Source organism: Micromys minutus, assembly GCF_963924665.1.
Source record: "Micromys minutus genome assembly, chromosome: 5".
Taxonomy (NCBI): Eukaryota; Metazoa; Chordata; class Mammalia; order Rodentia; family Muridae; genus Micromys; species Micromys minutus.
This window is the reverse complement of record NC_137974.1, coordinates 4,636,525-4,664,044: the sequence shown is the minus strand read 5'-3', so window position 1 is coordinate 4,664,044 and position 27,520 is coordinate 4,636,525. Positions and strand designations below refer to the sequence as shown.

The 27,520-nt window shown below is 43.1% G+C and overlaps 1 protein-coding gene across 1 annotated transcript in view; it reads left to right on the top strand.

Annotated features, from left to right (window-relative positions):
• DGKH (diacylglycerol kinase eta) overlaps positions 1-22,807 on the top strand; it is a 152,125-nt gene extending 129,318 nt beyond the window's left edge. Inside the window, exons 22-30 of the mRNA XM_080917356.1 lie at positions 3,523-3,630; positions 5,972-6,085; positions 6,315-6,449; positions 7,944-8,107; positions 9,208-9,313; positions 12,296-12,388; positions 14,908-15,027; positions 15,684-15,792; positions 22,672-22,807. Coding sequence (XP_080773482.1) covers positions 3,523-3,630; positions 5,972-6,085; positions 6,315-6,449; positions 7,944-8,107; positions 9,208-9,313; positions 12,296-12,388; positions 14,908-15,027; positions 15,684-15,792; positions 22,672-22,724 — 1,002 coding nt within the window. The 3' untranslated portion in view covers positions 22,725-22,807. The remainder of the gene's footprint in view (positions 1-3,522; positions 3,631-5,971; positions 6,086-6,314; positions 6,450-7,943; positions 8,108-9,207; positions 9,314-12,295; positions 12,389-14,907; positions 15,028-15,683; positions 15,793-22,671) is intronic.
• Positions 22,808-27,520: the final 4,713 nt, after the last annotated feature.

The window sequence follows — 27,520 nt, the reverse complement described above, 5'->3', positions numbered from 1 at the left end:
CACAGAAGCACGGACAGAAAGCTGGGATTGGTGACAGGCCCGGAGCTGCAGGAGCTGAGCATCCCAGGAACTGTGCAGCACAGAGGCGGGGTTATTGTAATGAGAAGCCTGTAGGGTTTATGGCCTATAGCTGGATCAGGAGAGTGTTTGGCTAGCCTTTTAGGAGCTGTCTCTGTAAGGTTACAGCTTCAGGCAGTAAACGTCCAGGGGCAAAATGATATAACGAACAAACTCTGCACAGACTGTCTGCAGTGGTCTATAGTTGACAGTGGTCTCCTGTGGAAGGCTTTGCCATGCCTCCGAGCCCGAGGCTACAGGGTCCTTGACATGGTTGTGCCTGTGTCTACAATACAGTCAGGATTTTACTCATTCAGTACTTCTCTGCTCCCTACAAATGAGTCTGATCATAAATTGGGTTGGAGGGGACAGGCTTAGATATACTGAGAGCCAGGTGTGGTGGCAAATGTTTGTAATCCCAGCTCTTCTGGTTTGGAAGCAGGACAGTTGCCCATATTCAGGCCTGGAGTTTCAGGCCAGCCAAGGCTATAAAGAATGACCAAAGCAAACAAACAGAACAACTATAAAACCATTTAATACTTGTAAAACTATCTTAGTTAGGGTTTTACTGCTGCGAACAGACACCATGACAAAGGCAAGTCTTATAAAGGACGTTTAATTGGGGCTGGCTTACGGATTCAGAGGTTCAGTCCATTATCATGAAGGTGGAAGCATGGCAGCCTCCAGACAGACAAGGTGCAGGCAGAGTTGAGAATTTTACTCTTCATCTGAAGTTCTACATCTTCATCTGAAGGCTGCTAGTGGAAGACTGACTTCTAGGCAGCTAGGATGAGGGTCTCAAGACCACGCCCACAGTGACACACCTACTCTAAACAAGGCCACACCTCCTAATAGTGCTCCTCCCTGGACCAAGCATGTGCAAACCATCACATAAGCTAAACAGCTTCTCATGGGCTTGCCAACCCCACAGATGCTCAGAATGCTCACTTCGCCCATAGTTGATGTCCTGACCCAAGTGCTGCTTTGTGAGGAAGTGTTGACTCTGGCATGTAGTTTATAGGATTCTGGGTACAAAGCTAAAAGCAGAAAAACTGCTTCTCAGCCTGCGTTGCTGAGTGGCCTCTGTGACTGGAAGCGGTCTTTGTTGCGGATCCCTGAGCTCTTTCTTTTGTTTTCAGAGACCCTGATAGTGGGGATCCTTTGACACGTGCTGAAACTGGATCACTTTAATAAAGTTTTTAATGCATTAAATAAGCTGTGTGGATGTAGTGGATAGTATAAAACTCAGTTAAGTATTTTTCTAACGTATCTTATTATTGCCAATCAAATAAAAATCAAACAGGTATCTAATCAATACAATGTTTCAAAGTGGGGATAAACAAATGAGAGGCCTGTGAGGTGCCTTCTGCTGAGCCTGACCACCAGACTTCAGTTCCTGGGGCCGCATGGTAGGAGGGAGAAGTGACTACTGCAGTTTGTCCTCTGGCCAACGCACATGTGCATACATGAATGCTCTCACGCGCGCACGCACACTAAAATAAATAATTATTGTGGCCTAAGTGGAACTGAGCCACCAGACAGAAGAACTGGCGAGGTCAAGCTCCCGACTGGACTGGGTGAGACGAGATGCACATGTCCTGCCTCCACTGTGCGGTATCTCCGCGGGGATCTGACACCTCTCAGCGTGGCGGAAATGCAGAGCGACAAGTGATAATGATAATGAAATGATAGTGGAACGCCATACTTTGATATAGTCTGCATTGTGTAACCGAGGCAACGCTAAATTCATAGGTTAATTAGTGGCTGAAAAAAAAATGAATAAGTTTCCGTTGTTTGGACTCGTCCATTGCCTCCTGATTTTCATCCTTCAAGCTGAGATGTGTATATACGGGTATCAACAGGCCAGATGAGTGTGGCCTGGTCACTCGTACCTGTAATCATGACACTTGAGATGTGGAGGTAGCTGCTGACCATCTCAAAATCTAAGCTTTATTTAAAAACCGATAAAGAGAATAAAAATCCATGAAATTAAAATACCTTTGTGGAGGGACATTTATGAAAATGCCAGTTTTGCTTATTCCAAGGAAAATTCGCTCATTTGCAAATATAAAAAGTACTTTTGCCTTGTTTTGTATTTTTCAGACAGGGTCTCACTCTCTAGTCTAAACTAGCTGGGAACTTGTAGCCACTCTCCTGCCTCCACCCCACAAGTATGGATTGCAGATGTGTGCCAACACACTTACTATACATTTTCTCTGCTTTTTGTTTTGTTTTACATCTGGAGAGGGGCTGAAGAGGCTCAGTCTTTAAGAGCACTGGCTGCTTTCAGAGAATTAAGTTTCAGCTCCTGTCACTCACATGGGCCAGTGACCAAGTGTAGCTCTGGCTTCCGGGTTCTGTCACCCTCTTCTGGCCTCTTCAGGCACCGTGTTCATTGATAGCATGTAATTACCCTTTCCCATCTAAGTGGTAATTTTCCTTCAGGTGAATTAGAAGGTGGGAGGGTACTGTGCTAGCCAGTATGCAGTTTCTCCTTGCCTCTGCATCTAGCTATACAATACAGCTTTGATTAAAAATGTTGATTGTGCGTGTGTGTGTGTGTGTGTGTGTGTGTGTGTGTGTGATTGCATATGTACACATGTGCCAAGGCACACATGTGGAGGTCAGAGGACAACCTGAGGATTTTGTTCTTTTCATATACTGTGGGTTTTCCATATTCGACTCAATTTGTCGGGGTTGGTGCCAAGCACTGTTTCCCACCCAACCCTCTCATCAGCCCCTGTTCAGATGGTTGCTGGTTAGTTACCAAGCCCAGGTGAGTACCCAGTTATGGCAGTTTCGAGTGAGGTGATCATTTAGACAGAATGTCTAAAACAAGCTCAGACACCAGAACAGCAGTTCTAAACCCGTGGGTCCGAGACCCCCTTGGGGAGTGAGTGACCTTTCACAGGGTTCACATAGGATCATTGGACAACACAGATAATTATGACTTGACAGTAGCAAAATCACAGTTATGAAGTAGCAGTAAGTTTGTGACTGGGGGTCACCACACCATGAGGAACTGTATTAAATGGTCACAGCATTAGGAAGGTTGAAGATCGCTGGGCTAGAAGTTTGTAGGCAGTCTGAAGGAGGACTGCATGCTCTGAGAGGAAAGATAAAGGAAAGTATGGTTTTAATTCGTTATAAAGGTTTCTTTAGTTATTTATGCTTTAATTGTTTTAGTAAGAGAATAGATAAAGGCCTTTGTAATGTATGAGTGTATCTGCAAGCTAGCACCAGAGAGAAACTGCAGTGTGTCTCAACCTTTGTGATGTGAAAGTGTGTTTACAAGAGAGGAAGCACCATGGACACCTTCCTGTCTCCATAGCTCTGAAGTAACAGTGTTGCACTTGTGTCTGATCTTGCCATGTAGCAGAGGATGCTCATGAGTCCCTGCTCTTCCTGCATCCACTTCAAAGTGCTAGACTATAGGCCCTCTAACCTAAGCTTTTTGCCTTGCAGTGTGATGGGCAGTATATTCCTCTCCCCAGTTTACAAGGCATAGCAGTGTTGAACATCCCTAGCTATGCAGGAGGCACCAACTTCTGGGGCGGAACCAAAGAGGACGACGTAAGTAGCGTGGTGGGGTTGGAGTGTATGTCCTCGGTGGTAATTAAATTCCTAGAACGCCTAGCTTTTAAAATGTGCTTCATGATACTAATTGCATATGTCAATATTAACATGCTAAGTGTTTTACAATATTTGGAAGGTGTGAGGTAGAATTCCTAGCAACTTATTTCAACATTGATGATTACAAGAGTGATGATTACACTCTTAAGTTTCTCCAGAGTTTTGCCATTAAAGGTGTGCACCACCACCCCTGGTAAGGTTTGGGACGATTTCTGTTTTCTTTGTATGTTTCCCTGCATTATGATAGAACAGCCAGAGTCACATTTGTATGGCACATGGCCGTTGCTCTGGAAGGGATGAAGAGGAGGACACAGTGATTGGAGTGGGCCATGGTGAAAAGTGATGTTGTCATGCTCCTGAGGAGTCTTACTCTGATTTCAGTTTGAGGTTTAAACGAACATGCAAGGTATAGTGCTCATGACGTGGATAGATTTCCGGTCCTACACCGCCACTCAGATATTCTGAAGATGTGAAATCAGTAGAGTCAGATAAAGTCGGCATTCCTGGGCATTCACTAGGCACTCACCATTCAAAGAGCTTTGTAGCCATTGTTTAATGCCAATGTGATGGGATATTTTTCTCCTCCTTATCTTCTTCCTCATCTTCTCCTTTTCTTCTCCCTTCTATTCCCCCTCTTTCTTCCCCCTCTCTTTCTCTTTCTTTCCTCCCTCCCTTCCTTTTCCCTTTCTTCCTCCCTCCCTCCCTCCATCCATCCCTCCCTCTCTTCCTCCCTTCCTTTCTTCCTTCCTTCCGAGTGGTTGAGCCAGTGGATAAGAACTAAGGTCCCAGCACACACTAGAAGAACCCTGTAACACTGACCTACATCTTCAAGCCCAAGCGTTAACTTTTTACTTTCACCCTTGAAACAAAGGAAAGTTTCCAGTTACTAATAAAGAAGCAACTTGGATCCAGGCAGTGTGGTGACAGAATTTATGTCAGCGTCAGCAGGTTTGTGGCCTCATTTTTCCAGTACAGGTATTAGTTAGGGTATTCCTTTAGAGTGAGTTTCTTCCAGTCATCATTACCTGTTCTATTCAGTGAGTGAGAAGTAACAGCAGCTATGTGGCCATGACTAAACTTAAACTCTTGACATCAGTTTTGTGAACATGCACTTAACATAAAAGGAGCGCATGTCTGGGGAACTTTTGTCCCCTGAGGTTTCTGTTTCCATACTCATGAATGCCCTGAAAGGTTGTTATATTAAAATATAAGGCACAGAGTTGGAGAGATGGTTCAGCAGTTGAGGGCACTTCCTGTTCTTGCAGAGGACCCAGGTTCAGTTCCCAGCACCCAGCACCCAGCACCAGCACCCAGCACGAGCTCATACCACCCCCGGCAGCTCAGTCTATCCCAGCTTGCTTCCTATTACTATGCGAAACTTCATGCCATCAGCAACTTGGGGAGGAAAGGGTGCATTTAGCTCTGTTGTCCTGATCACAGTTGACCATGGAAGGAAATCAAGACAGGAACTGAAGCAGAGACCACATGGAGCGTGCTACTAACTGACTTTTTTCCTGTGACTCTTACTCAACTGGCTTTCTTACACAATCTAGGGCTCCCTCCTTAGGGGTGGTGTTGCCTACAGTAGGCAAGCCCCTCACACATCAACCAGTAATCAAGGAAACACCTACGAGACATGACTACAAGCCAGTTTCATGGAGGCACTTCTTCCACTGGGGTTTCCTCTTCCCAGGTGACCCGCAGCCTGTGCCAAGATGATAGAAACTAATGCACTCTTTTGGTCTCTTCAGACGCCTGCCCGCACCTGCACATACATGCAGATACACCCACATGTGTGTAATTAAAAATAAAAACAAACCATTTAAAAAAGTAACAGCACAGATGCATGTTGCTTTGAGTATTTCACAAGTGTGTCTTTAAAACATGCCAGGTGCATAAGATCACGATTTGCATGTGTTTTAGCACCAACTTTTGGGTCTTTGTAGATTTCTGAAAACATGTCATCTTATGAAGATGTCTACCAGTTATATGTGGAGTATTTAACAGTTCATATCAAGATGAGTCCTTTAGAAACATGTTGGTCCAGAGTGCTATATGAGATGTTGAATATCATATTTATGTAGACGTTGAACCTATTTTGAAATTACATTTTTTTTGAACTGCCCTTGAATATGTCCATGGGTTATTATTACTTATGAATGTTTCCCTTTTTGCTTTTATGTTTTTGGTATATCTGTACGGCAGGGTTTTGGGGGCCTGATATTCCGTTCTACCTAAACCGTTGGCAGAAGTGTGTGCGATATGGTTTTTTTCCTCGTAGATATTTGCTGCCCCGTCCTTTGATGACAAGATTCTGGAAGTTGTCGCAGTGTTTGACAGTGTGCAGATGGCAGTGTCGCGGGTCATCAAGTTGCAGCATCACCGGATAGCGCAGGTTGGTCTCTCAGATCCAAGCACACCGTCCTTCCTGGATAAGGACCGCAGAAATGCGTACCACTGTTGTAAAAGTCATGACTGGCTTTCTGTCCTGCCTCACTGTGTCACTGTAGTGCTAAAGTATGGTGCTCTGTTCCAGAGTGGAGTCAACCCAAGTCAGATAACGTAGCCTGCGTTGGTGCTCAGGTGGGCATGTGCTCTCAAATATTCTGTTGGCTTTGTTTCAGTGCCGTACAGTAAAAATCACTATATTTGGTGACGAGGGAGTCCCAGTGCAGGTGGATGGGGAAGCATGGGTCCAGCCTCCAGGAATCATCAAAATTGTGCACAAAAACAGAGCTCAGATGCTAACCAGAGACAGGGTATGTAACTTTAACTTTAATTTTTAACTCTCTCTCTGTGTGTGTGTGTGTGTGTGTGTGTGTGTGTGTGTGTGTTGGGGAGGTGTGGTGCATGTAAGTGTGGTGCCGACCCAAGCCAGAAGACGATGTTGGCTCTCCCTGGAGCTGGAGTTACAAGTGGTTGTGAGCCACCTGTGGTGGGTGCTGGGTCCTCTGCATTCCGTGTTCTAACTGTTGAGCCATCTCTCTGTCCCCCAGATAGACTCCTAGAATTCTTTCAAATCTTTTAAAAGTTGGAAATTACGAAAAATAGAAAACATTGACAGTAACTTAAGTTATCTCTTAGATACACTGTGTAGCATGTCTGCTGCATCTATGTCACTGGAGTTTTAAATATGAGTAGCCACTCAGTTTTATTTTAAATTGAGTACTTGGGTTTTTGTTTTTGTTTTTGTTTTTTTTTAAACAACTTTTAGGTCTATTGAGCAATTGATCAGCAAGTACATAGGCCTCTACTTCTCTTCCTATATATTTCTCTCCCCCCCAGCACACAGACATCCCTCTCACTCATAGGTTATGCACACATGTAGTGTGGCACAGTTTTACAACTAATAATCTATTAATATTTTGTAACTGCCAGGCATGGTGGCACCCACCTTTAATTTCAACACTTGGGAGGCGGAGGCAGGTCAGGCTCTGTTAGTTCAAGCCAGCCTGGTTTACATATTGAGTTCCAGGCTAGCCAGGACTGTACAGTGAAACTGTCTCAAACATATGCACATACACACACACATACAGAAACATACATGGGCACATGTATGTTTCACTTATGTGTGCACATGCAAACACACACACACACACATACACACACACATACACACACACACATACACACACATACACACACATACACACACACACACACACACACACACACACACACACACACACACACACACCTTACATTCACACTCCCAGATGCCATTGCTCTCCCTGTTGCTGCGCTGTACTCCATCTTCTTTCTGCCTTTCTCACCCTTATCCCTGGCAGCGACTGATCTTTCTAACCACCTCCATAGTTTGGTCTTACCCAAAGTAAGTATTTTTAGTTAAGGTTAGCCCTTACCTAATAAGGCTGGCAGCATTCCTATCACGTGGTAAAAGAGTGAGGTAAAATTATGATCGATCACTAATTGGATAAGTAGGACTGAAACAGCGCCATTTGTGACCATCGGTGGTGTGATTCTCCTTAGTGTTCACTTCTCTCTCTTTGATGGGATTTGATGGGGTGCAGTGACAGAGCTGAGAATTCCCTTCACCAATTTAATGAATCTTTAGAGTAGAGCAAAGGACTTGGAGTTTCAGACTCTTAGGTAATGCCTAGCTACCATATATCCATATTTCTGCGTGTGCGTGTGCGTGTGCGTGTGCGTGTGTGTGTGTGTGTGTGTGTGTTTTGTTATGTTCCTCTCCGTGGTCTAACGCAGCTGTTCCTTGCTATCCTGGTTTTAAACAGGCCTTTGAGAGCACACTGAAGTCTTGGGAAGACAAGCAGAAGTGTGACTCTGGGAAGCCGGTTCTTCGAACCAACCTGTACATCCACCCCGCCGCCGACCTGGCGACAGAGGAAGTGTCCCAGATGCGGCTCTGCTCCCAGGCCGCGGAGGAACTCATCACCAGGTGAAGTGCTGCTGGAGATTGTGGCCAGGAGAACTCTGGTTTTAGCCAGTTGTGTTGTCTTCTTTAAAGTTGTCTTGATGAGAGGGTGTTACTGAGGGATGTATTTGCTTATTTTGTTACCTGCCTTCTGTGGTCCAGCTGTATCTTACCCCTTTTCTCGGGTGGGTCTTCCACACACGCTGCCTGTAGTCTACATCTTACACAGCTTTAGAAACAATGATAAACGTCCTGACACACCCTCTCATTAGTATTTCTGCTCACATGTTACCCTGGAACTACTCACTGTTTCTGGGATGTTGGAAGAGGTCTGAACATGTACCATGTTCCCACACGTCATGAGACAGAACAAACGGTTGTAGAGTAGACTCTGGCAGTATATTCCAAAGATTGAGAGACCCCACATACTGATCCTTCTAGACAGAAATGGGAGACACCTTTGAAAATTGATGGATATAAAAGATATAAAAGTCGAAGGTGGTGACTCATGCTGTTACCTCAGTACCTGGGCAGCAGAGGCCACCCTGGCCTACAGAGTGAGTTCTAGGACAGCCATGGTTACACAGAGAGACCCTTCCTCAAAAAACAAACCAACAGAAAACAAGCTATATAAACCACTATGACGGAGCTACATTTCAGAATGGAAGAGAGGCTGTCCCCTACCGAGTGGGAATGGATTATCAGCCTGCCACTCCGTACACATATTCAGTCTCTGTGAGCCTCCATGTGTTCATCTGAGGACCTGAGAGAGTGCATCATTGGGCTGTGAACGTTAACTTTTATAATATGTATAATTACCAGTTACCATGCAGGTGATGAATATGGTAAGTTGTCCCCTGGTGCAGTGCATTTGATGTTTCAAAGAATGAAAGATAAATTTCAGGACTGGGGCGCAAATGATAGAACAGCAACTTTGTACATTCCGGTCCTGGGCTCAACCGCGCACCTCAGCAAACCCACAATGAGGTGATGTCTTGGTGACACGAAAGCCACACTGTTTGTGCCTTTCCAGCACTGCTCTCTCCAGGTCAGGGGACACTCTTCAAAGGGCTCGTCTTCAGTGATGCCACAAAGCGTTTACTTTGTCTCATTCTTCCTTCTAGGATTTGTGATGCGGCCACGATTCACTGTCTCCTGGAGCAGGAGCTGGCACACGCGGTGAACGCGTGCTCACATGCCCTGAACAAAGCCAACCCACGTTCCCCGGAGGTGAGGATTTAATGGTAAATTCTCACTCCACAGATTCTTTTGGCTTTTCAGCTACTGTAAAATTCTGTGGAGACGCTCTCTGTGAAGGACAGTAGTGTCTTTCTGTTGCTGTGGTTAAAACACCGTAACCAAGAGCAACTCAATGAGCAAGCCTTAGTCTTATTTGGCTGACTTGTCTCCACCACTGTCCATCATGAAATTGTCTTACGCCTCAGGCAGGAACCAGAGCAGAAGACAGGGAGGAATGTTGCTCTGCCTTGCTCTCCAGGTTCACCTTCTGTTGACTTGTACCCCGCAGGACCACTTTACTCAGGTGGCACGGCCCACAGTGGGCTGGGCCCCCACATCAATCATCAGTGAAGACTGAAGGCCAGTCTAATGAAGGCATTTTCTCAGTGGAGGTTTGCTCTTCCTAGAAGACTGTAGTTTGTGTCAAGTTGGTAATTCGGTGATCCCAGGTTCTTTATGACTTTCTACAAGAAGCTTATAGCAAATCTGTGGCCACAGTTTTGTTTCCCTTTTTCTGACATCCATCTGTCTATCTGTTCGTCCATCCATCCATCTATCAACCACCCATCCATCCATCCATCTATCATCCATCCATCCATCCATCCATCCATCCATCCATCCATCATCCATCCATCCATCCATCATCCATCCATTCATCTATCATCCATCTATCATCCACCCATCTATCATCCATCTATTATCCACCCATATATCCATCCATCCATCCATCCATCCATCTATCCATCTATCATCCACCCATCTATCATCCATCTATCATCCACCCATCTATCCATCCACCCACCCATCCATCCATCCATCATCTATAATCTCCCTACTCTCAAATTTTCTATATTTCTTTCTATTTCACTTGGAATCAATCATTTGTTACCTTGACATCTCCTTTCAAGTCTTTCTACTGCTTTCATTGAATTTCATTTATCCGTTCATTCATTTTGGGGATGGAAATAAGCCACAGAGCACATATGGAGATCAGAAGACAATTTGCAAGAGTTAATTCTCCTGTCTACCATGTGGTTTCTGGGATTAAACTGAGTCCTCAGGCTGGATGGCAAGCATCTTTATTTGCTGATTAATTCCCTTTCCTGTTGAGTCATCCCACAGGCCAGCCTTTTCATCTGTCTTTCTTTCTTTCTCCTTCCTTTTGATTTACCCTCATCTCCCCTGAATCTAAAAGAAAAGACAAACCTAGAAATGCTCATGTGAGCTTGGTTGGAGATGTTCAGTCATTTCTTGGTTTGGCTCTAATGTTGGGCTTCACTTTTTGTTAAATTGTTAAGTTGATGTTTCTGTAGTTTTTACTGTATGTGTTGATAAATGGAGTGGGTATACTGTAAGTCTTGTACTGTGAACTACTGGGCAGTGGGAGTCTAGGGAAAGCTCACACCTTTATTTTATTCTTTGATTCAATTGAAACTACTCAAACCAGTGTTCTACTAAATGTTATTGCTCATGATTAAAGCTCAAAAGTCAATGTATTTGGAGCCACTGAGTGAAAACAGACAGGACCACAGTGGGAACACCATGGAGGGTGAGCCCCTATGCCCAGCAGAAATATCTGTGTAACCCGCAACTCTTCCACAGATGGGTCACTAGAATTGTCTGCTATTGACCAGTGATGTCAAAGAGTAACTTAAACATATTTTTTTGTGATTTTACTTATTTATGTTTTACACGCATGTATTTATTTTAGTGTATGAGTATGTAGTATGTGTCTGAATATCTGTACATTATATGTATGCGGTACCCGTGGAAGCCAGAAGAAGGTATCAGATCGCCCGGGACTGGAGTTACAGATGATTGTGAGCTGCCTGTCATGTGGGTGTTTGAAACTGAACCTGGATCCTCTGGATGAGCCACCTCTCCAGCCCCTTAGCACACATTGTATACATTACATATGGTGGAAGATATTCAAGAATCGTGAGAAAGCACTTTTATTGCAGCACATGACGGCCTGGGAAGCTGCTCAGACAGAGATTGGTTATGTCACTTAGACCTTTAAGCAGATACCGTCAATATGTGATTCACCACAAGGTCAACAGAGCGCCCCTGAGCTGGTTACCATAGTGATGTCTATTCTTCATTGCACCAAATTGTGATTTAATAGTGCACTTTACATTTGTGTACACTTTCCTCAACTGAGTGGCACTATTTTAGTGAGTGCATGAGTACATATTTTAAAGGAATTTATTCTGTTTTCAACTCTGTATGTGTGTCTATGTGTTTATGTGTCTGTGGGGATATATGTGTTTGTGCAGCCTGTGACTGCAGGTATCACCCCAGGAGGACAGAAGAGGGGCTTGAATTCCATGGAGTAGAGTTCATAAGTTGTGAGCCACCTGACACTGTCCTAGGAACTGAACTCAGGTCCTGTAAGAACAGCAAGTGCTCTTATCTGATGAGCATTTATCTCCCTTTCGCCACATTTTGATTGTTTAATCTGTTGCCTATATTTTACTACTTATGACCTATTTAACTTTCTTTTAATTTTGTCTGATATCTCTTAGTTACGTAATTCATCTTAAAGATTTTTCAAATTGTCAAAAATCAACAAAAATATGCATAACTCCACTGTTCAAACCCATAATATGCAAAGATCCTCTGTGTAATTCGATAACATTCTCTTTCAAGGCATAACTTTCTTTTAACACACACACCAATGCACACACACATAAAAATATGTATTTTTTAGCATATGTGTACTTGTAGATGGGAGATGTGATCCTGAGTAAATATATATAGATTATAGATATTTTAGTTCATTCTTTTGGTTCTGTGATTTATTTATTAACAGAGATAACCTTATTAACAAACCTGTGTACAAAATTTGAACCTGTTATAGAACTTTGGTAGTTTTTCTTTAAAATCACTTGTAATGAGAAGGCAATTTACAGAATGCATTGGTGGGGGGTTTAATTTAATGTGGAAATACATATCTTTGTCATTCTCTTCTAGAGTCTTACGAGAGACACTGCTACTGAAATAGCCATCAACGTCAAGGCGCTCTATAATGAAACCGAGTCTTTGCTAGTTGGCAGGGTTCCTTTGGTAAGAGAAAGAAGTGACTGATGGCTGTTCTAGTTTGCTTCTTGCCTGTGACACACTGTAGCCAATAGCAAATTAGAGAGGAAAGGGATTGTTTCATCTTACAACACCCAGGCCATCACCCATCACTGAGGGAAGTCAGGGCAGCGTCCCAGAGGCTGTGGGGGAAGGAGTGAACATGGTGGAATCGGTTCACTGCCTTGCTTCCTTGCCCGGAGCCTGTGCAGGGCACTGCCCACCAGGCCAATCTGATGAAGGAAATTCCTCAGCCGAAGTTCCTTTTTTGCCGTGCGACTCTAGGTTTGGGTCACGTGGACACTGGAAGCTCATGCTGACAGTCGTCCAGATGGACCAAGAGGCTGAGCCTTGCTTCATTAGTGAATGTGTGTTGGTTGACCTCTGACCTCCATCTTTGGACCTTCCTTTTGGTCAGAATTTTGCCTTCAGGAAAGCAGTGCTAAACTGTAGAGGGGGACTTCAGGCCACCATCTTCTCACACCATCCCTCCCTCGCTTTGAGAGATTTGAGTATAGGTACAGTGGCTGTCCACAGCTGCCCACACACGCACAAACCTAGGAGACGTTGGCCTCATGCCCCCAGTAAGTGCTGGAAAGATGATTGGTATGGTCTTCCAGATTTGCTCTCTAAACACTGTGTTTCAAGAGCTGTTTCTAGTTTAATTCAGTTTGGTCCTGGAAATTAAGCGTAAGAAAGTGTGAATCTGGCGAAAGCCCACAGGCCTGGGGCATAAATACAACCCTTTCTGTAAAATCACCCGAACTGTTCTTGAATGTTCTGACATTGAGTCTTGTCACCACCTGGAGTTAGACATATGGACAGCCTCCTACGTCAGCGGTCTTTCCTTTCCGTGCATCTCTCTGAATGACCCCAAAGCATTTCTTGTTAAAGTAGTGTCATTTGTTTGGGCAAACATAAACGGACGTAAAATCATGTAAGTCCTTGAATCAGTGGACTTCCCACTGGGTTGTGATGGTGGCCCAGCAGGATGCCGCCACCAGAGTCTCCCTTCAGCTTCCGGACACACAGACACTCTGTTGGGTCCAGTTCTCTTTACCACCTCCCAGGGAAGGGAACACAGTGCAGGCTGGCTGTCTCCACTCTTGCGATGCAGAGCCAGTAGGAAGAAGTATTGGTTACCTGTTGGTAGGATCAATGGAGGCCCCGCCTTGGAGATTGCTGATACTGCTTTTGTTAACCAGAATCTTCCATTGCTTTTCCAAAATAAGCCTACCAGAAATCTTGTGGGCTGTGACTAAGGTTCCAGTTTTCAGATTAGGATGCGCGTTTTTTGTGTCACTTGAAAGACTTTTAAGGACATTTATGATAAGAAATAAAAGCATAACTTCGTCCTTTACACCAAGGTGTCTTATATTTAGTGATTATATTAAAACATAAGAACTTTCCCCTCCATTTCTAATCCTCTGTGATCCTCAAACATAGATGTTTGGTTTGAAATATGTCCTGGTAATTTTTACCCAAAGACTTAACAATAATGATATGATAATAGCTTATTATATTTGAAAGCACCAAGATTTGCCATCTTCCAGAACAATTGTGAAATACCATCTAATCAATTTGTCAGATATGCATTCCTATATTAAAAGAAAACAGTAAATGTCATACAGTAGAGTGAAAAATCTTATATTTATTAACTGGGAAATATGTGGAATCTACAACAAAAAGATGCTTATAATAGACAATGATAATAATCTCATAACTTTGCAAAATTCTGTGAACATCAGTGTTGGTACTGTGGGGTTTTAAAATAGTCAAGGAAAGGATGGAGTTGCTGAAAGGATTCTCAGAAATACTCTAGTCACGACGTTGGGCTGTTTCTGAGAGAGAACAGACACTAAGGTACCTGAAAGTCAGTCACCCATCCTAAATCTGTAGTTAGTGACCACTAGAATCTCGTCGACCGCCTTCCAGGTCTGCGCATCATAGTAACTACCTCAAATATGTTCCGGTGAATAACAAATGGCAACTATACTCTCTTTAAAGTGACCACAGCCAGTTTCAGATTACTAGCCCTGTGAGCCTCCTGATTTTTCATAATAGTTCTTTATCATAAAATTTTCGGAAATTGATTTTTTCCCTAAAACTTGTTCTTTTGATTTGCCAGGATATGTGTGTATGTGTGAGTGATGTGCTTTTTATATGCTAGGTATTTGGTTATGATTAGTTTTAAAATTTGTTATTTGTTCATGGAACAAGTATATAAGTCAGAAGAATTTTGAAAATCTGACGGTTAACAGACCATGTGCTTAGAGCAGTGAAAAAACAGTTAGAATGGGAAGGGATGGGTGTGAGGATCAAGAAACAGTAAACTCAGTAGGTTTAGAGGGAAATTATTCAGTCACATCAGTTACATACTGGCTTTGGGATTAGGAGTTAGGACAAAAGCAACCAGAAGGAAAGATGCTCAAAGTGGCCTAGTTGTATAAAGTTGGTCCCTCCCTGAGTCTCACTTTGTTTTGCTTTCTCCCCCTACTGATGACTAGCACTTGGAATCTCCTCATGAAGAGCGAGTGTCCAGTGCCTTGCACACTGTGGAGATGGAGCTGCGGAAGTTAACGGAGATCCCCTGGCTGTATTACATCCTCCAGCCCAATGAGGACGAGGTACTTCAATCCACTATCGAATGTGGACAGTAAGACTAGAATTTAAACTTAACTTTGAAAAAAGACATTTCAGGGAAATGAAGTTTGAATACTACTTTGAAATGTGTTGTCATTAAGAGAGAAAGGGCCTTTTTTGTGAACGTGGGCACTCCGTAGAGTAGCACATGGTCAATATTCAGAATCCATTTGTGCTGGCTAGTTTTATGTCAGCTAGACGAAAGCTAGAGATGTTTGGGAAGAGGGAACCTTAGTTAGGAAATGTACCTACTAGATCAAACTGTAGGAACACCTGTAAGGCATGTTCCTTGTCAGTAATTGTTGGGGAAAGGCTCAGTCCTTTGTAGGTAAGGCCATTCCTGGGTTGGTGGTCTGGGTTCTATGAGAAAGCTGGCTGAGTTAAGCCCTGAGGAACAAGCCAGTAAGCAGCACCCCTCCATGGCCTCTGCATCAGCGCCTGCCCTCACTGGAAGCTGAAGCCTTAATCCTGTCCTCCTTGTGTTACTTTTGGTCATGGTGTTTCATCACAGTAATAGAAACCCTAATTAGGATGCTATTCTTAGTTTATACTTGGTAACAAGAGTGTTGCTTTGTTTTGTTTTTGTTTGTTTGTTTGGGTTTTTTTTTTTTTTTTTTTTTTTTTTGCTTGCATTTTGCAGGAGCCGCCTATGGATTGCACCAAAAGAAACAACAAAAGCACAGTCTTTCGCATAGTGCCAAAGTTTAAAAAGGAAAAGGCTCAGAAACAGAAAACAAGTTCGCAGCCTGGTAGGTGGTCCCATGGTGCGGGGGAGGGAGGGCTTGCTGAAAAGTTCCCGATGAAGGCAGAGGAATATTTTAGAACTAGGCAGTGGTGATGACGTCCCAACATTGTAAATATGCTGTCATTGAACTGTAAGCTGTAAAATGGCTAAGAGCACAGTGAACCACACAAGTCATGTCATACCCAACACGTCCAGGTATTGGCAGGAATCTGTCCTGGAAGACAAGGAAGGAGACAAGGCCTTCACTGAGTTGTTTCTGTTCTGCCCAGTTGAGTCAATGTGTCCATGAAAGGGGGTTTATCTTCTCAACAGCTGCCTCCGGGCATCAGTGTGTAACTTCATTTTCTTCTCAGAGTTAAAAATCCAGATGCCTTTGGTAAGGGAAGCATAGATATTTTCTTTTACTCGATTTGCTGAATATATGTTTTCACTGAAGCTCCAAATCCCCCTTTTTCTGTTTTAAGGACACCATTTCACCCTTTGATAATACCAGAGCGTGTGTGCTTACATTCTCAGCGAAGACAAGGTTTTCTGTACCCTGTTGCTTTCCCAAGCTCCGTCCCTTAGAGATTGACTTTATGCTGTCTGCACCTTGGGTTCCATGTCTAGATCTGCCTCTTGTAATGAAATCACTTTATACATTCTTAGAATTTTGTATGTCCTTAGGAGAAATTTATAAATTCTTCTGAATTAGCTCTGTGGTTTTTAATAAACAGTGATATAAAATCTTACATCTACAGGATTTATTATTATTAGGCATGCTATTGAGACATGTTTAAAAACCAAACACAGGGGGTGGAAAGTAGGTTTTTGGGTGGAAGATTTGAAAGAACAGTTATCCATACTGAAAAGTAGCAGTCCCACTAGTCTTGGGCAGCAGCTTGGAGAGTTTTTTAATGACATTGAAGTAGTGACTTGTGGCCATTTATTGTTGCAGTTATCAGTGACAGAGTCAATAGAGGCAACACTTAAAGTCAGCGAGGCTTTAAGCAGTGGTCAAACCAAGTAGCCCAGATCAGATTCTAACTTGCATTTGTAGTGCGTTTCTAAAGTAAACACGTTCACCTGCGGGCTTAGGCAGCGCTCATTCTGAGCTTGGCATCGTGGGACCTAGTAGTGCAAAATTAATGCCCTTGACGCACGTTGTGTGGCTTTTGGTGAGAAGCGGGACTGTGAGCGGAGGCGAGGGTGCAGGTGGCACCATCTTTGTGTAGTCACACCCTTGTCAGCAGTCGGTACCCTGCATGGGGAGGGGCAAGCAGCCCCGTGGAAACATCCGCTTTCACTGTTCCTTTGCTAGCGCCCCCTGCTGTCTGTCTTCTGGCTGACCTTTGCTTCGTAATGCATCGCGCATGTAGACATTAAGGGGGTTTTGCTCTTAACTTTGGTAGTTCAGAATTGGGGCACAGAGGAAGTTGTTGCTTGGCTGGATCTGCTCAATTTGGGAGAGTACAAAGAAATCTTCATCCGTCATGACGTCAGAGGGGCTGAACTTTTGCATCTGGAAAGACGAGATCTTAAGGTATTTTTTTTTTTCCTTTTTCTTTTCTTTTTTTTTTTTTTTTGCGCTTCTCTTTGGCTTTTGATATTTTTCTTGCAGTACAGAATCTTTTCTCCTGTGAGTCCCCTGTCATGTGCTTTCGGCTTGGCTTGTGTTATGCAAATGTGCAGTCATCTCTCACATTTATTTGTAGTCTGATGTCCCTGGGTGCTTTCACAGTGAGACTGTTAGCAGTATTTTGCTGCCGGGACCACTCTGACTCTCAGAGCAGAGGCACAGCATGCGCCTCAGAACTTCTCTCTGTATCCATTGGTGTTACTGTCCTAATGTCCTCACGTGGGTCACGTCTCTCCACCTCACGGTGTCGCAGCTTCATGGATGGCAATGACTGTTGTTGGAAAAGACCAAAGATGAGCGGACTGTAAGGTTCACTAAAATTAATGTAAAATACAGTATGAAGTTACAGATGAGACAACAGTGATAATTTAGAGCCCTCTGATTTTGCTGTGTTTCTAGCTGTACTTTAAAGGTCACAGGAATAACTAAACAATATATTGAAACGTCCTTTCATGTCTTAGTTGTCTAAGAAATGCTTTCTTTTCTTAGTAAATGGAGCTAAACATGTGCATAGCTGCTTTCTCTGTCACGTACGCCAGAGGAGGAACACCTTCATTGACGACAAGCAGCAATTCCTTTTTAATCTCTGTACGTTTCAGAGTAGTGTAGGTGGGATTACTCTGCCCAGGGTTTGAGGAGAATGACAGGAGCTAGAGAGATGGCTCAGTCACTAAAGCCCTGCTGCAGGAGCCTGGAGCCCCGAGGTCAGTCACAGCACACATGCAGACAACAACAGCAACAGCGGCGATAACAGCGACAGGGGCAGTGGCTTGTGTCTTAAACCTCAGAACTGGGGCAAATAGATGATTCCCAAGAGCTCTATGGCCAGCCAGTTTAGCCAATGAGAGACCCTGACTCAGAACGCAAGGTCGTGAGTGCTGCTGGGAGACACAGGTCGGCTTCACATGCATGCGGAAAGCCATGCATGGTAGGGGTTTGCTATATTTTCTCTGCACATACCTGCCCCTTTACAACTCCAGTAAATAGCATTGTGATGCAATCTGTCCCTTTCCAATAGAATGTTCTAGAATTCGCAGAGCTCTGCCCTTTCAGCGCATTCATCTCTGGTGCTTTCATCTGTGTAGTTCAGTGGAGCTCTTGGCCCATAGTGTAAAGTTTCTCTCTTCGTTACAGAGTTGTGCAGTGATTTAACAGATCCAATGGAGCACACTGCGCCTATCTAAGCATGTTAGCGCCGATGGTAATAAAATAATGACTTACTCTGTTCGTCCTCACTGATGCAGTTCGAGATACACAGAGCTCGAGCTCATAAAGCAAAGATTGACCTCAAAACTCGAAATGAACGCATATACATGGGCACACATGACACATCCCCAGAACTGTGGTGCCTTATTTTAACTAGTGTGTGTGTGGCTTCTGGTGACCTTGGCAGGTTGCACCATTTATTGAAGAGCCAGTTGCTGGTTAATGGATTATGCTACATTCTACCAGTGCTGTCTTTCTGGAGGTTCACACTATACACATTCAGAACTTGTGTGTCTTAAAGTACACAGAGATGTATACATGTTCATGTTATATGAATACATATACAGGTGTATACTCAACACAGATGTGTATGTATGCAAACACACATATTGAATATAGCAAGTATTTGCCCAATGTTAACGCTCATGCATACACACAGAAGCTGAATTAGAGTGACCTGTGGGGGGAAAGAGAAAGACAGGGATGGCAGAGGGTTAACTTAGTAAACGTCCTCATTCGTTTTTCATGGCCTGGTTTTGCTTTCTTTGTGTTCTTCATGCTGGTTATATTCTCTCCCTTGCCATTTTAGAACTCTGTAGTGACACGTAAGACCTTGGGTTCTAAAACGGGGGATGGGCAAAGGGAAGAGGCCATTTTTATAGAAAACCACAAAACTGAAGAACCGTTTCCTTCCTGCCTGTGTCTGAGCTGCCACAGACTGGTTCCTACCTGCTGGGGAAGGATTACCTACTGCCGAGCTGAGTCTTCTCCCAGGCACACAGCGCTTCAGCTCCTGCTTATGAACATGTCAGGGACTCACAAGCTTCTCTAACCATGACCTCATTAGCGAGCTTCAGGGTTCTCTTACCAACCGGCTGCTGATACTTGGACATCACAAAGGGCATAGATCTTACCGTATCCCAAGACAGACTCTCATCTTCTGTCTCCCTCCTGCTCTGTTTCCTCACCAGCTCTGCCTTTTGCTGAACCATGTCCTTAGCCCCTCGGGTGCCGGAAGCGGAGAAACATTTAGCATCTTGCCCGTCCTGACCCGGCTTGGCAATTCTTGCCTAACTCTTCTGTTGTAGATTCCGCTCCAACGCTGCTCTCCAGTTCTCCCAGGCCCTTCCTTCACGCTGCAGCCCACCTTTCCTCGGAAGATCAGTAGTTTTCATTTTGATCTTCTCACTGTTCCTCTGGCCTTCCGTATAATCCACATGGAACCACCAGGATAGGTTGTCACCTTCAATCAAGTATATTACTTTTCTGCTTAGACCTTCCAGAGGCTTCTCATTTGTGTGAGAATAGTGGCGTCTATCCCTGTGGGGGCCCAAAGGCACTGCCTGTTTATTCACTCCCTCTTGTCTCTGGCTCCTTACTGCTTCATGGCCCATCCACTTTGACCCTCCTGCTTAAAGATGCTATTTCTGACCATGAGGATGTGTGCTGATGGCTTATGTCTCACTGTCCCTCACCCAGCTAACTCTGCCCCACAGTGCAGCCTAAGCATTCCCGAACAACCGACCATAACAACCTGGCAGCCTAACGTGGCCGAGAGAGACATTTCTAACACACTTTAGCAGAGGAGGAGGCAGGCAGTGGTCTTTCCCTTGCTGGAACCCAGTGGGGATACTGGAGAAGATGGTAAAGGCATGGTGGGGCGATGCCTCCACACACACCCAGAAAGTTGTATATGCTGGCTGGAACTCAATATCTACAAAGGGATATTTGGCGAAATTATATCTCTTCATCCAGAGAAACACAAAAATCAATAATAACGAATATAATAGCTACAATGACTGAGAATGTAGATCCATGGAGATGAAGACTGGGCAGGAATCCAGCCAAGTCCACCATCCCCAGGCTCAGGGATGCCCCATCACAAAAATAAGAGGGGCGACAACTTAAAAAGACACTTCATGTTGACCTTTGACTTCTACCTGCATGAGCAAACCACACATCTGTCTATATACGTACATCCCCCACACAAACACATACATATCAGGAGTAAGTATACAGTGATCCAAGTATGTTATGCCCACAATACTCGCTGAAGTGAGCACTCTATCAAATGTAAAGCAAATCTTTTCTCATAGCCTAATGACTAGAACTCATGAAGGCCCCGAGGCTGTCGCTACGAAGCCAGCATGACTGTCTTGCCCTCTAGAAAGCGTTACTCTTGTTGTACCAAAGCATTAAATTCTGAGTAGAACATCAAAGATAAAGTTTGTGTTCTGGAGAAAGCAGTGTTTGTGTGGCCTAAAACAACACAGTTAATATTTAAATAATATTTTATAAGCAGCATATTATTGCAAAGTCTAAAGAATAAGTCTTCTGTTCAAATGGGAACTCTGAAATGTAGCATTCACATTCTTTTTGCCAAAAGAGAAATTCTGTTTTTGTGTGTGTCTGTGTAAGGGAATGCTATGTGAGCATGTGCCCAGGGGGCCAACAGAAGTCAAAGGGTCACTGGATCTGTAGTGAGACGTAGATGTAAGCCACTTGGCATGGTTGCTGGGAGCTGAACATATGTCTTCGGCAAAGTGGCAAGCCCTCTTAGCCACTGAGCCAACCCTCCAGTCCCATTCAAACACTCATTTACACTGTAAATTTACATAGCAGACATGAATTTGGGCTTACCCTCAGATACCCAGGAACTGTGAAATAAACTTAGGACTAATCTTGTTTACCCAGGTGGCATGGGAATATTTGTCATTTGTCATTTAAGTTTGATATGTATGTTACCCTAACGTTATCTCAAGTCTGAATTGTGCTGGCTCTGGAGACATGGTTTTCTAGAAGGATGTAGAATGGTTATGATCACTGTGCTAAAGTGTGTGAGAGAGAATGTGTCTGCTGTGTCTTTGTGTGCGATTCAAACCAGTTTGATCTGCTTCTTGTATAACTTCAAAAATAAATCCAGTCCCTACACTATAGAACTGTGTGAACGTTCTTGGGACATTTCGTTTTGGTCATCTTGTAGTTAGCTTTTGGAAAGGAGTGTCAAGCAAGAGAGGAGAGAAAAACAAGAGAATCACTTAGAAGTGCCAAGGGCTGAGGCCAGCTAGCCTAGGATGCTATGCAAAGGAATCAACAAGAGTGACTGAATCTCAAGGAGTGGGGGGAGAGAACCAACTTCCAAAAGCTGGCCACACACACACACACACACACACACACACACACACACACACACTACTTGATAAGATATTCTCATCAAATTAGGACTCCTGATACAAATACAAATAAATCAAAATTTAAATTATACGTAGTGGGCACTGGTATCTTACTCTATGTTTTAACCTCACTCCTTTTCCTCCCCAAATCCTGGGTCTCCTGTAGCTTAAGCTGGTTCCAAACTTGCTATGTGGCCAAAGATGACCTTAACATTGTTAGCCGCCAACCCCTGAGTAGTACATCCTGAGACTTCAGGCATGTAGCATTCTGCCTAGCAGACCTCAAGCTTAAGTGTCATATAGTACAAGATATAAACAAAGCTCAAGAATGGGGTGTGGTGGCACACATTCCCAAAGGTTGGGAAGCTGAGGCAGGAGGATCACTAAATCCAAGAGTAAGCTGGACAAGATAGCAGAGCCTTGTCTACAAAAGGAAAAGAAAGAAAAATGTATGTGTGTGCACGATAAGAACCTGTGCCCTAAAAGTCCAGTTGACCTCCATCCTTTGTCTCAGATCACAGAGGAGCCAGTTTAAAAAGAGAGAGAGGAAGAAACCATATCAGTTTTGACTCTTGAACACTTTCCCTAGCTGTACATAATTCATGAAAATATTATATTTAAGAGGAGTTTGCATGTATCTTTTTATTGACTGATCATTTTTAAGTATGGTATTTTGTTTTATTTAACCTAGTTTTCTAACTGTCATTTCCAGAGCCAACCAATGTGAACTGTTGATAAAAATGAAGTAAATGCTAATTAGCTAATTACTAGCTGAAATGCTTATTGGTAAACGTGTCTTTTTTTTTTTTTCTCCCTCTCATTCGATTACTGTTGTTTTTCTTACTATCTTTCCTTTCTTATTAACCTTTTTCTCTTATTTTTTCAGGACCTGGGGATTCCGAAAGTGGGCCACATGAAGCGAATTCTCCAGGGAATTAAAGAGCTTGAACGGAACCCTCCCAGCTTGGCGTGAGATGCGCTCACCCTGGTGCTATTTCTGGAAGAGAAATCCTTACCACTCAATACAGAGTCCTTGGAAGCTGCTGGCTGTCCTCGAGATTTACTGCACAGATAAGCACCTCTGGAGCACCTCTCTCGGTTGATATCTTGCTGTGGGTGAAGGTTTTGATCTGAGGTATTAGAAAATAATTTTTGTGCCAAAAAAAGAGACCGTTCTACAAAGCCATGATTCTCATTGTGCAAACCTGACATGCTAAGATATGCTCACAGTAGGAAGACGGATCAGACATGACTGCCTTGTCTAGAAGGTGGGCTTGCTTGCCCATCGTCTGGTGTCTTTAGATCTGGGCCCCCAGGAGGTTCCTGGGTGCGCCTGCAGCTGGGGTAACAGTGTACACTGCCTCTGAAGCTTCACAGGATTCCCAAGGAAGGCATTGGCTCCTCCCTAGAAGCCGCTGGTTAGGAGATAAAGATAGGAGCTGTGCTTTAAGTTGTTCACCCTAAGTTCCCAGTATCCACTGGTCAAAGAATATGGTGAGACCAACCCCATCACACACTATGACTGATGCAGACCCGATGCACGGTGTTCTTGCCTGAGTTGTCTTTCTTTTTCTTGCATGTCATATATATTATTGTAATAGCTCAATAGCTTTAATGTCTGTTATAATGAAATTTAACTTATTACCACCCAACTACCCAAGCACTTTTTGGTTGATTAAGGGCACTTTTGAGTAAATATTCCACACATAAGACTGTGAATGTTTGTCTGTGCCATGATCAACAAATGATATGCGTCTTATGCAAACCAAATTATTTCCCTGTCCCAAGCCACAGTGTGCGCAAAAGAGAATTATTAGGCATTTCCATAAGTTCACATGATCTGTTGCCTAACAAAACTTATTCCAGCTTTCCAAACCCAAAATGGCACATTTTGTTTCCATGTTTTTTCATTTCAATTTAATAACCATTTTGAGTTTCTGCTTGAATTTGTAAGACTTGACATCCAGGAGTTTTCCAAGGTCTTGACTGAGATTCCTACACTGAGTTCTGGGGACTAGGTGAGGTGACTGTTGACAGGAACTCAGCAATGGAGTGAGTTTTATTTTATTTTTTAAGGGCTTTTTGTATTGTTATCTCACATTGTGATAGTCTATCAGGTAGATTTCCCCCTTTTTCTAAGTCATTATGTGTCAGTGTTGCTAAGTAGAGCTATCAATTATTTGAAAGCCAAAGGTATACATGTCAAAAAAGTAAAAAAATAATCTTTGTTTTCTGGTCATTATATGCCAAAAATCAATTGTAATATTTGAATGTTCTATAAGAGAAGCAAGCAGGATTGCTGACCCAGAGGAGATGGTTTTGGCAAAGTAATCCGCTATGTGCTCAGTAAACATACAAACCCATACATGTGCATACAGAAGCCATGCACCTTTACCTGCATGTATACACTTACTGACATATAATATCTTGAGATATAGGATCCCTGGTACTTTTTAGACAATCATTTGCCTGATGCTTAATGTTTTATTTTAACTTCTAACTTGGGTATTTGCTACCAAAAAAATCACAAAATTTAAATACCTTAAAAATAAATAAAGGCCTAGCATGAAGTTCAGTGGCAAAGAGCTTGCTTAAGACAGACAAGGGCCTTGGCTGCACCCAGAGCAGGGCAAAAACAAAGGGGTCAACAGAGAAACCCAGTGGGTTTTTGGCCATAAAGGTATGTTATATTTTACCTAAGTTGTGCACATGAACACTTTCCAAAGATAATTCCTATCAAAGCTTTTGAGCTGATAATAAACCAGTCGCTTAATAATTTCAATGTTAAGCTCCATGCCTGTGAAGTCCCTATTCTACATCACCTTGCCAACTTTGTCTGTGAAACCAGATCATCCTAGAACACTCCCCAGATCATTACTCGAGAGAAAGAGGTGGGGTGGGGAGAGGACTCGAGTGTATAAAGAGTGTATTAATATGAAACACATTATTGAGTTTTCATCTCCCCCCAAATACATCATTGTCAACAGAAAAGACATTCTAATGGCTGCTGCCCTGGGGGTGCACAATGGTTGGCAGATTTTGCTTGGTAATCTTTTCAGTTCCTGCGAACACCTTTTATATATTCTGTAAAATCCTGACTCATGGAAACACTTAAGTGGAATGGCTTTGGGATGATGGAAATTCTTTAAGATAACAGTTTGGATGAACAATTTTGTCTGAACGTGAACATTTCTCTCTAATCCATGCCTTCATGGGTCTGGATTGGACTCCAGTGAGTTCTGACACCTGCTCACCAGCACTGTACTCCCCGAGCTCCCTTCTAGTCTCTTCTAGTGTCACAGAGAAGCTGTCTTATCTTCTGTGAGGTTTCAGAGGAAAGTGTGAGTTGCCTGCCCTTCACTCGGATCCAGCCACATCCGGAGTGCTGAGGGCTGGTAGAGAGAGATGTTCAGCTGTGCACCCCTCTGTTGCTCGCTCTCTCCCCTCCAAAGCATTTCATGTGCACTCCCGCACCCCAGGAAGGGAACAGAATGGGATGTTCTCAGATGACTAGGCAGTTCTCATTCACGTCCACTCACATTCTCTCTGGCTTCTGCGCATCTTTCTCCATCAGTTTCCCCATGGCGAAATGTTGGAGGGGATTACATGCGTTTCCAGTTTGCGAGACGATTTAAATGAGTTAATGGGTTAGATCGTTTGGAGACATTGCTGTGGCTGAGAAATGCAAACTGTGGAGTCCAGATCAGATCTGTGCCGTTTGGCATTTTAGCCACTGGACACCTGTGGCTATTAAGTTGAAGTTTATTCTTAGATTCAGTTTATCAGTTTCACTACCTAATCTTGAGAACCCTGTAAATACAAAGGAAGAACATTTCCACCATTACAAAAATATTTCACTTGACAGCAGAGAACAAGTATCGCTGCTAACAAAATGTGGTTCCTGGGCTGCCAGTCAGCGTCACTGCTCCCTAGGAGCTCAGGAAAATGCAGACTGTTGGAAATGTCAAGATGGTTTCAACAGATCTGGCAACAGGTGTGATGCCAGAAGCCATATAACAGTGGAAAGAGAAACACATATAAACTTGTCCTCTGACCTCCATCTTTCCAGAATGGTGTCTTCACACACATACGTACAATAATAGGTACATTTTTAAAATGCAGAACTTCAGACTCACTACAGGTCAGCCTCTGGAGTCTTCCTCTTGATGACACTCCTGGGGCCCCTCTCCTGCCCTTGGGGACATTAGCTTCCCTTGTCCTACACTAGGCTTAGTTTGTTCTTGCTCAGTTGCCCATGACTTCATTCACAATAACCATTTCAGGAGAACATGTACCGAGATAAAGATTAGGCAGTCTCCTCCAGTGTGCATGTTCTCATTTTCCTATATCAGTAGAGCATCCTGTGGACACACTTCATGTCCAAAGGGACAAGGCAGCCCATGCATGCATGCTAAGTGAGTCATTAGGTGTGCAAAAGAAAAAAATGAAAGAACCAGAATGATTGTAAAACAACTGGATGTGCCTTTTGAACTTTGAAAGCAGGCATATTTTTGCTAGATTTGGATCTTTTTATTTATGACAACCTATCTTGATTTGCATGTGGTTCATAATCTCTTAAAAATAGTTGCTAAAGGCAGTATGTTCTTGGCCTCCAAATTCAAATTAATTCTACACTGAGATGTTTTCCAGTGATTTATTGTCAGGAATCTGTCCCTTAAAGATTTTTGTATTTTAGTATAAATAACCCAAACATAACTTCCTAGCTTCTTTGATATATAAGATCTTACTATTCTTATATGAATTGACAGGCTACTAATTGAAAATTTATAGGTTATACATAACTTCTTAAGTAAGTCATTTATACTTGCAACTGAACTAGAGTACATTATGAACTTTCATTTTCCAAGGATGAATTCTTTAGGGATATCCATTTTAATTTAGCTGTAAAAGTCAGTCCCAACTTTAACATCTGGATTCTCTCTTGTCCACCGCCCCCAACCTCAATGGACACATTCTCTGTCTGTCAACTGTGAGTTTATCAGATATGGGATTTATGGTTGGGTTAAAAAAAATAGCAGTTGTCAAACTCTACCCAGTACAGGTGGGGATAAAGGCATTAGAAATGATGCATCCTCGGAGGGACTCTCGACCAGTGGGACTGCTATGCTAAGGGCTCACTGGTCTCCCTTCTCTCACCACCCACCCCAAGGGAAGCAAGTCCTTGTTTCTGCTGTGCTGTCCCTCAGGTGACTTCTGTGGCACAGTCTGTCACATTGGTAGTGTTACCTGAGCAATAGGATTTCTTCACAAAGAAAGGGTGGTAATTTTTTTTTTATAATGAGCAAAACATTATTTTTCTTTATATTGTTTTCTAGGTTTTGTTTAGAGATATTTATGTTAGAAGAAATATATAATGGTTTGTTGATACAGACAACAAAGAGCTAAAGGCAGCTGGACTGTGCCTGTCTTTCTGTATAATACTCTGTTATTTTCAGGGAAAGAAATTAAATCAAGAGTACATTTACTCGGTGACAGTGCTTAGGATAGACTCCTCATTGTATACAGATGGGCAGCTCACTTCCGTTTATGTAATTTAAGATATAATATTTACATTATTTAATATGCTTCTATTTTTTTTTTTTGCACTTCAAGTTTTAGTTGGAAATAAAAACCAAGCCACAGCCTAAAAGTTACTTAAAAAATCCACATAAGAACATTTCCTATTAGCTACAAGTTACCTATGTGTAAGACTTTGTAAATAGTTTGGACATTTC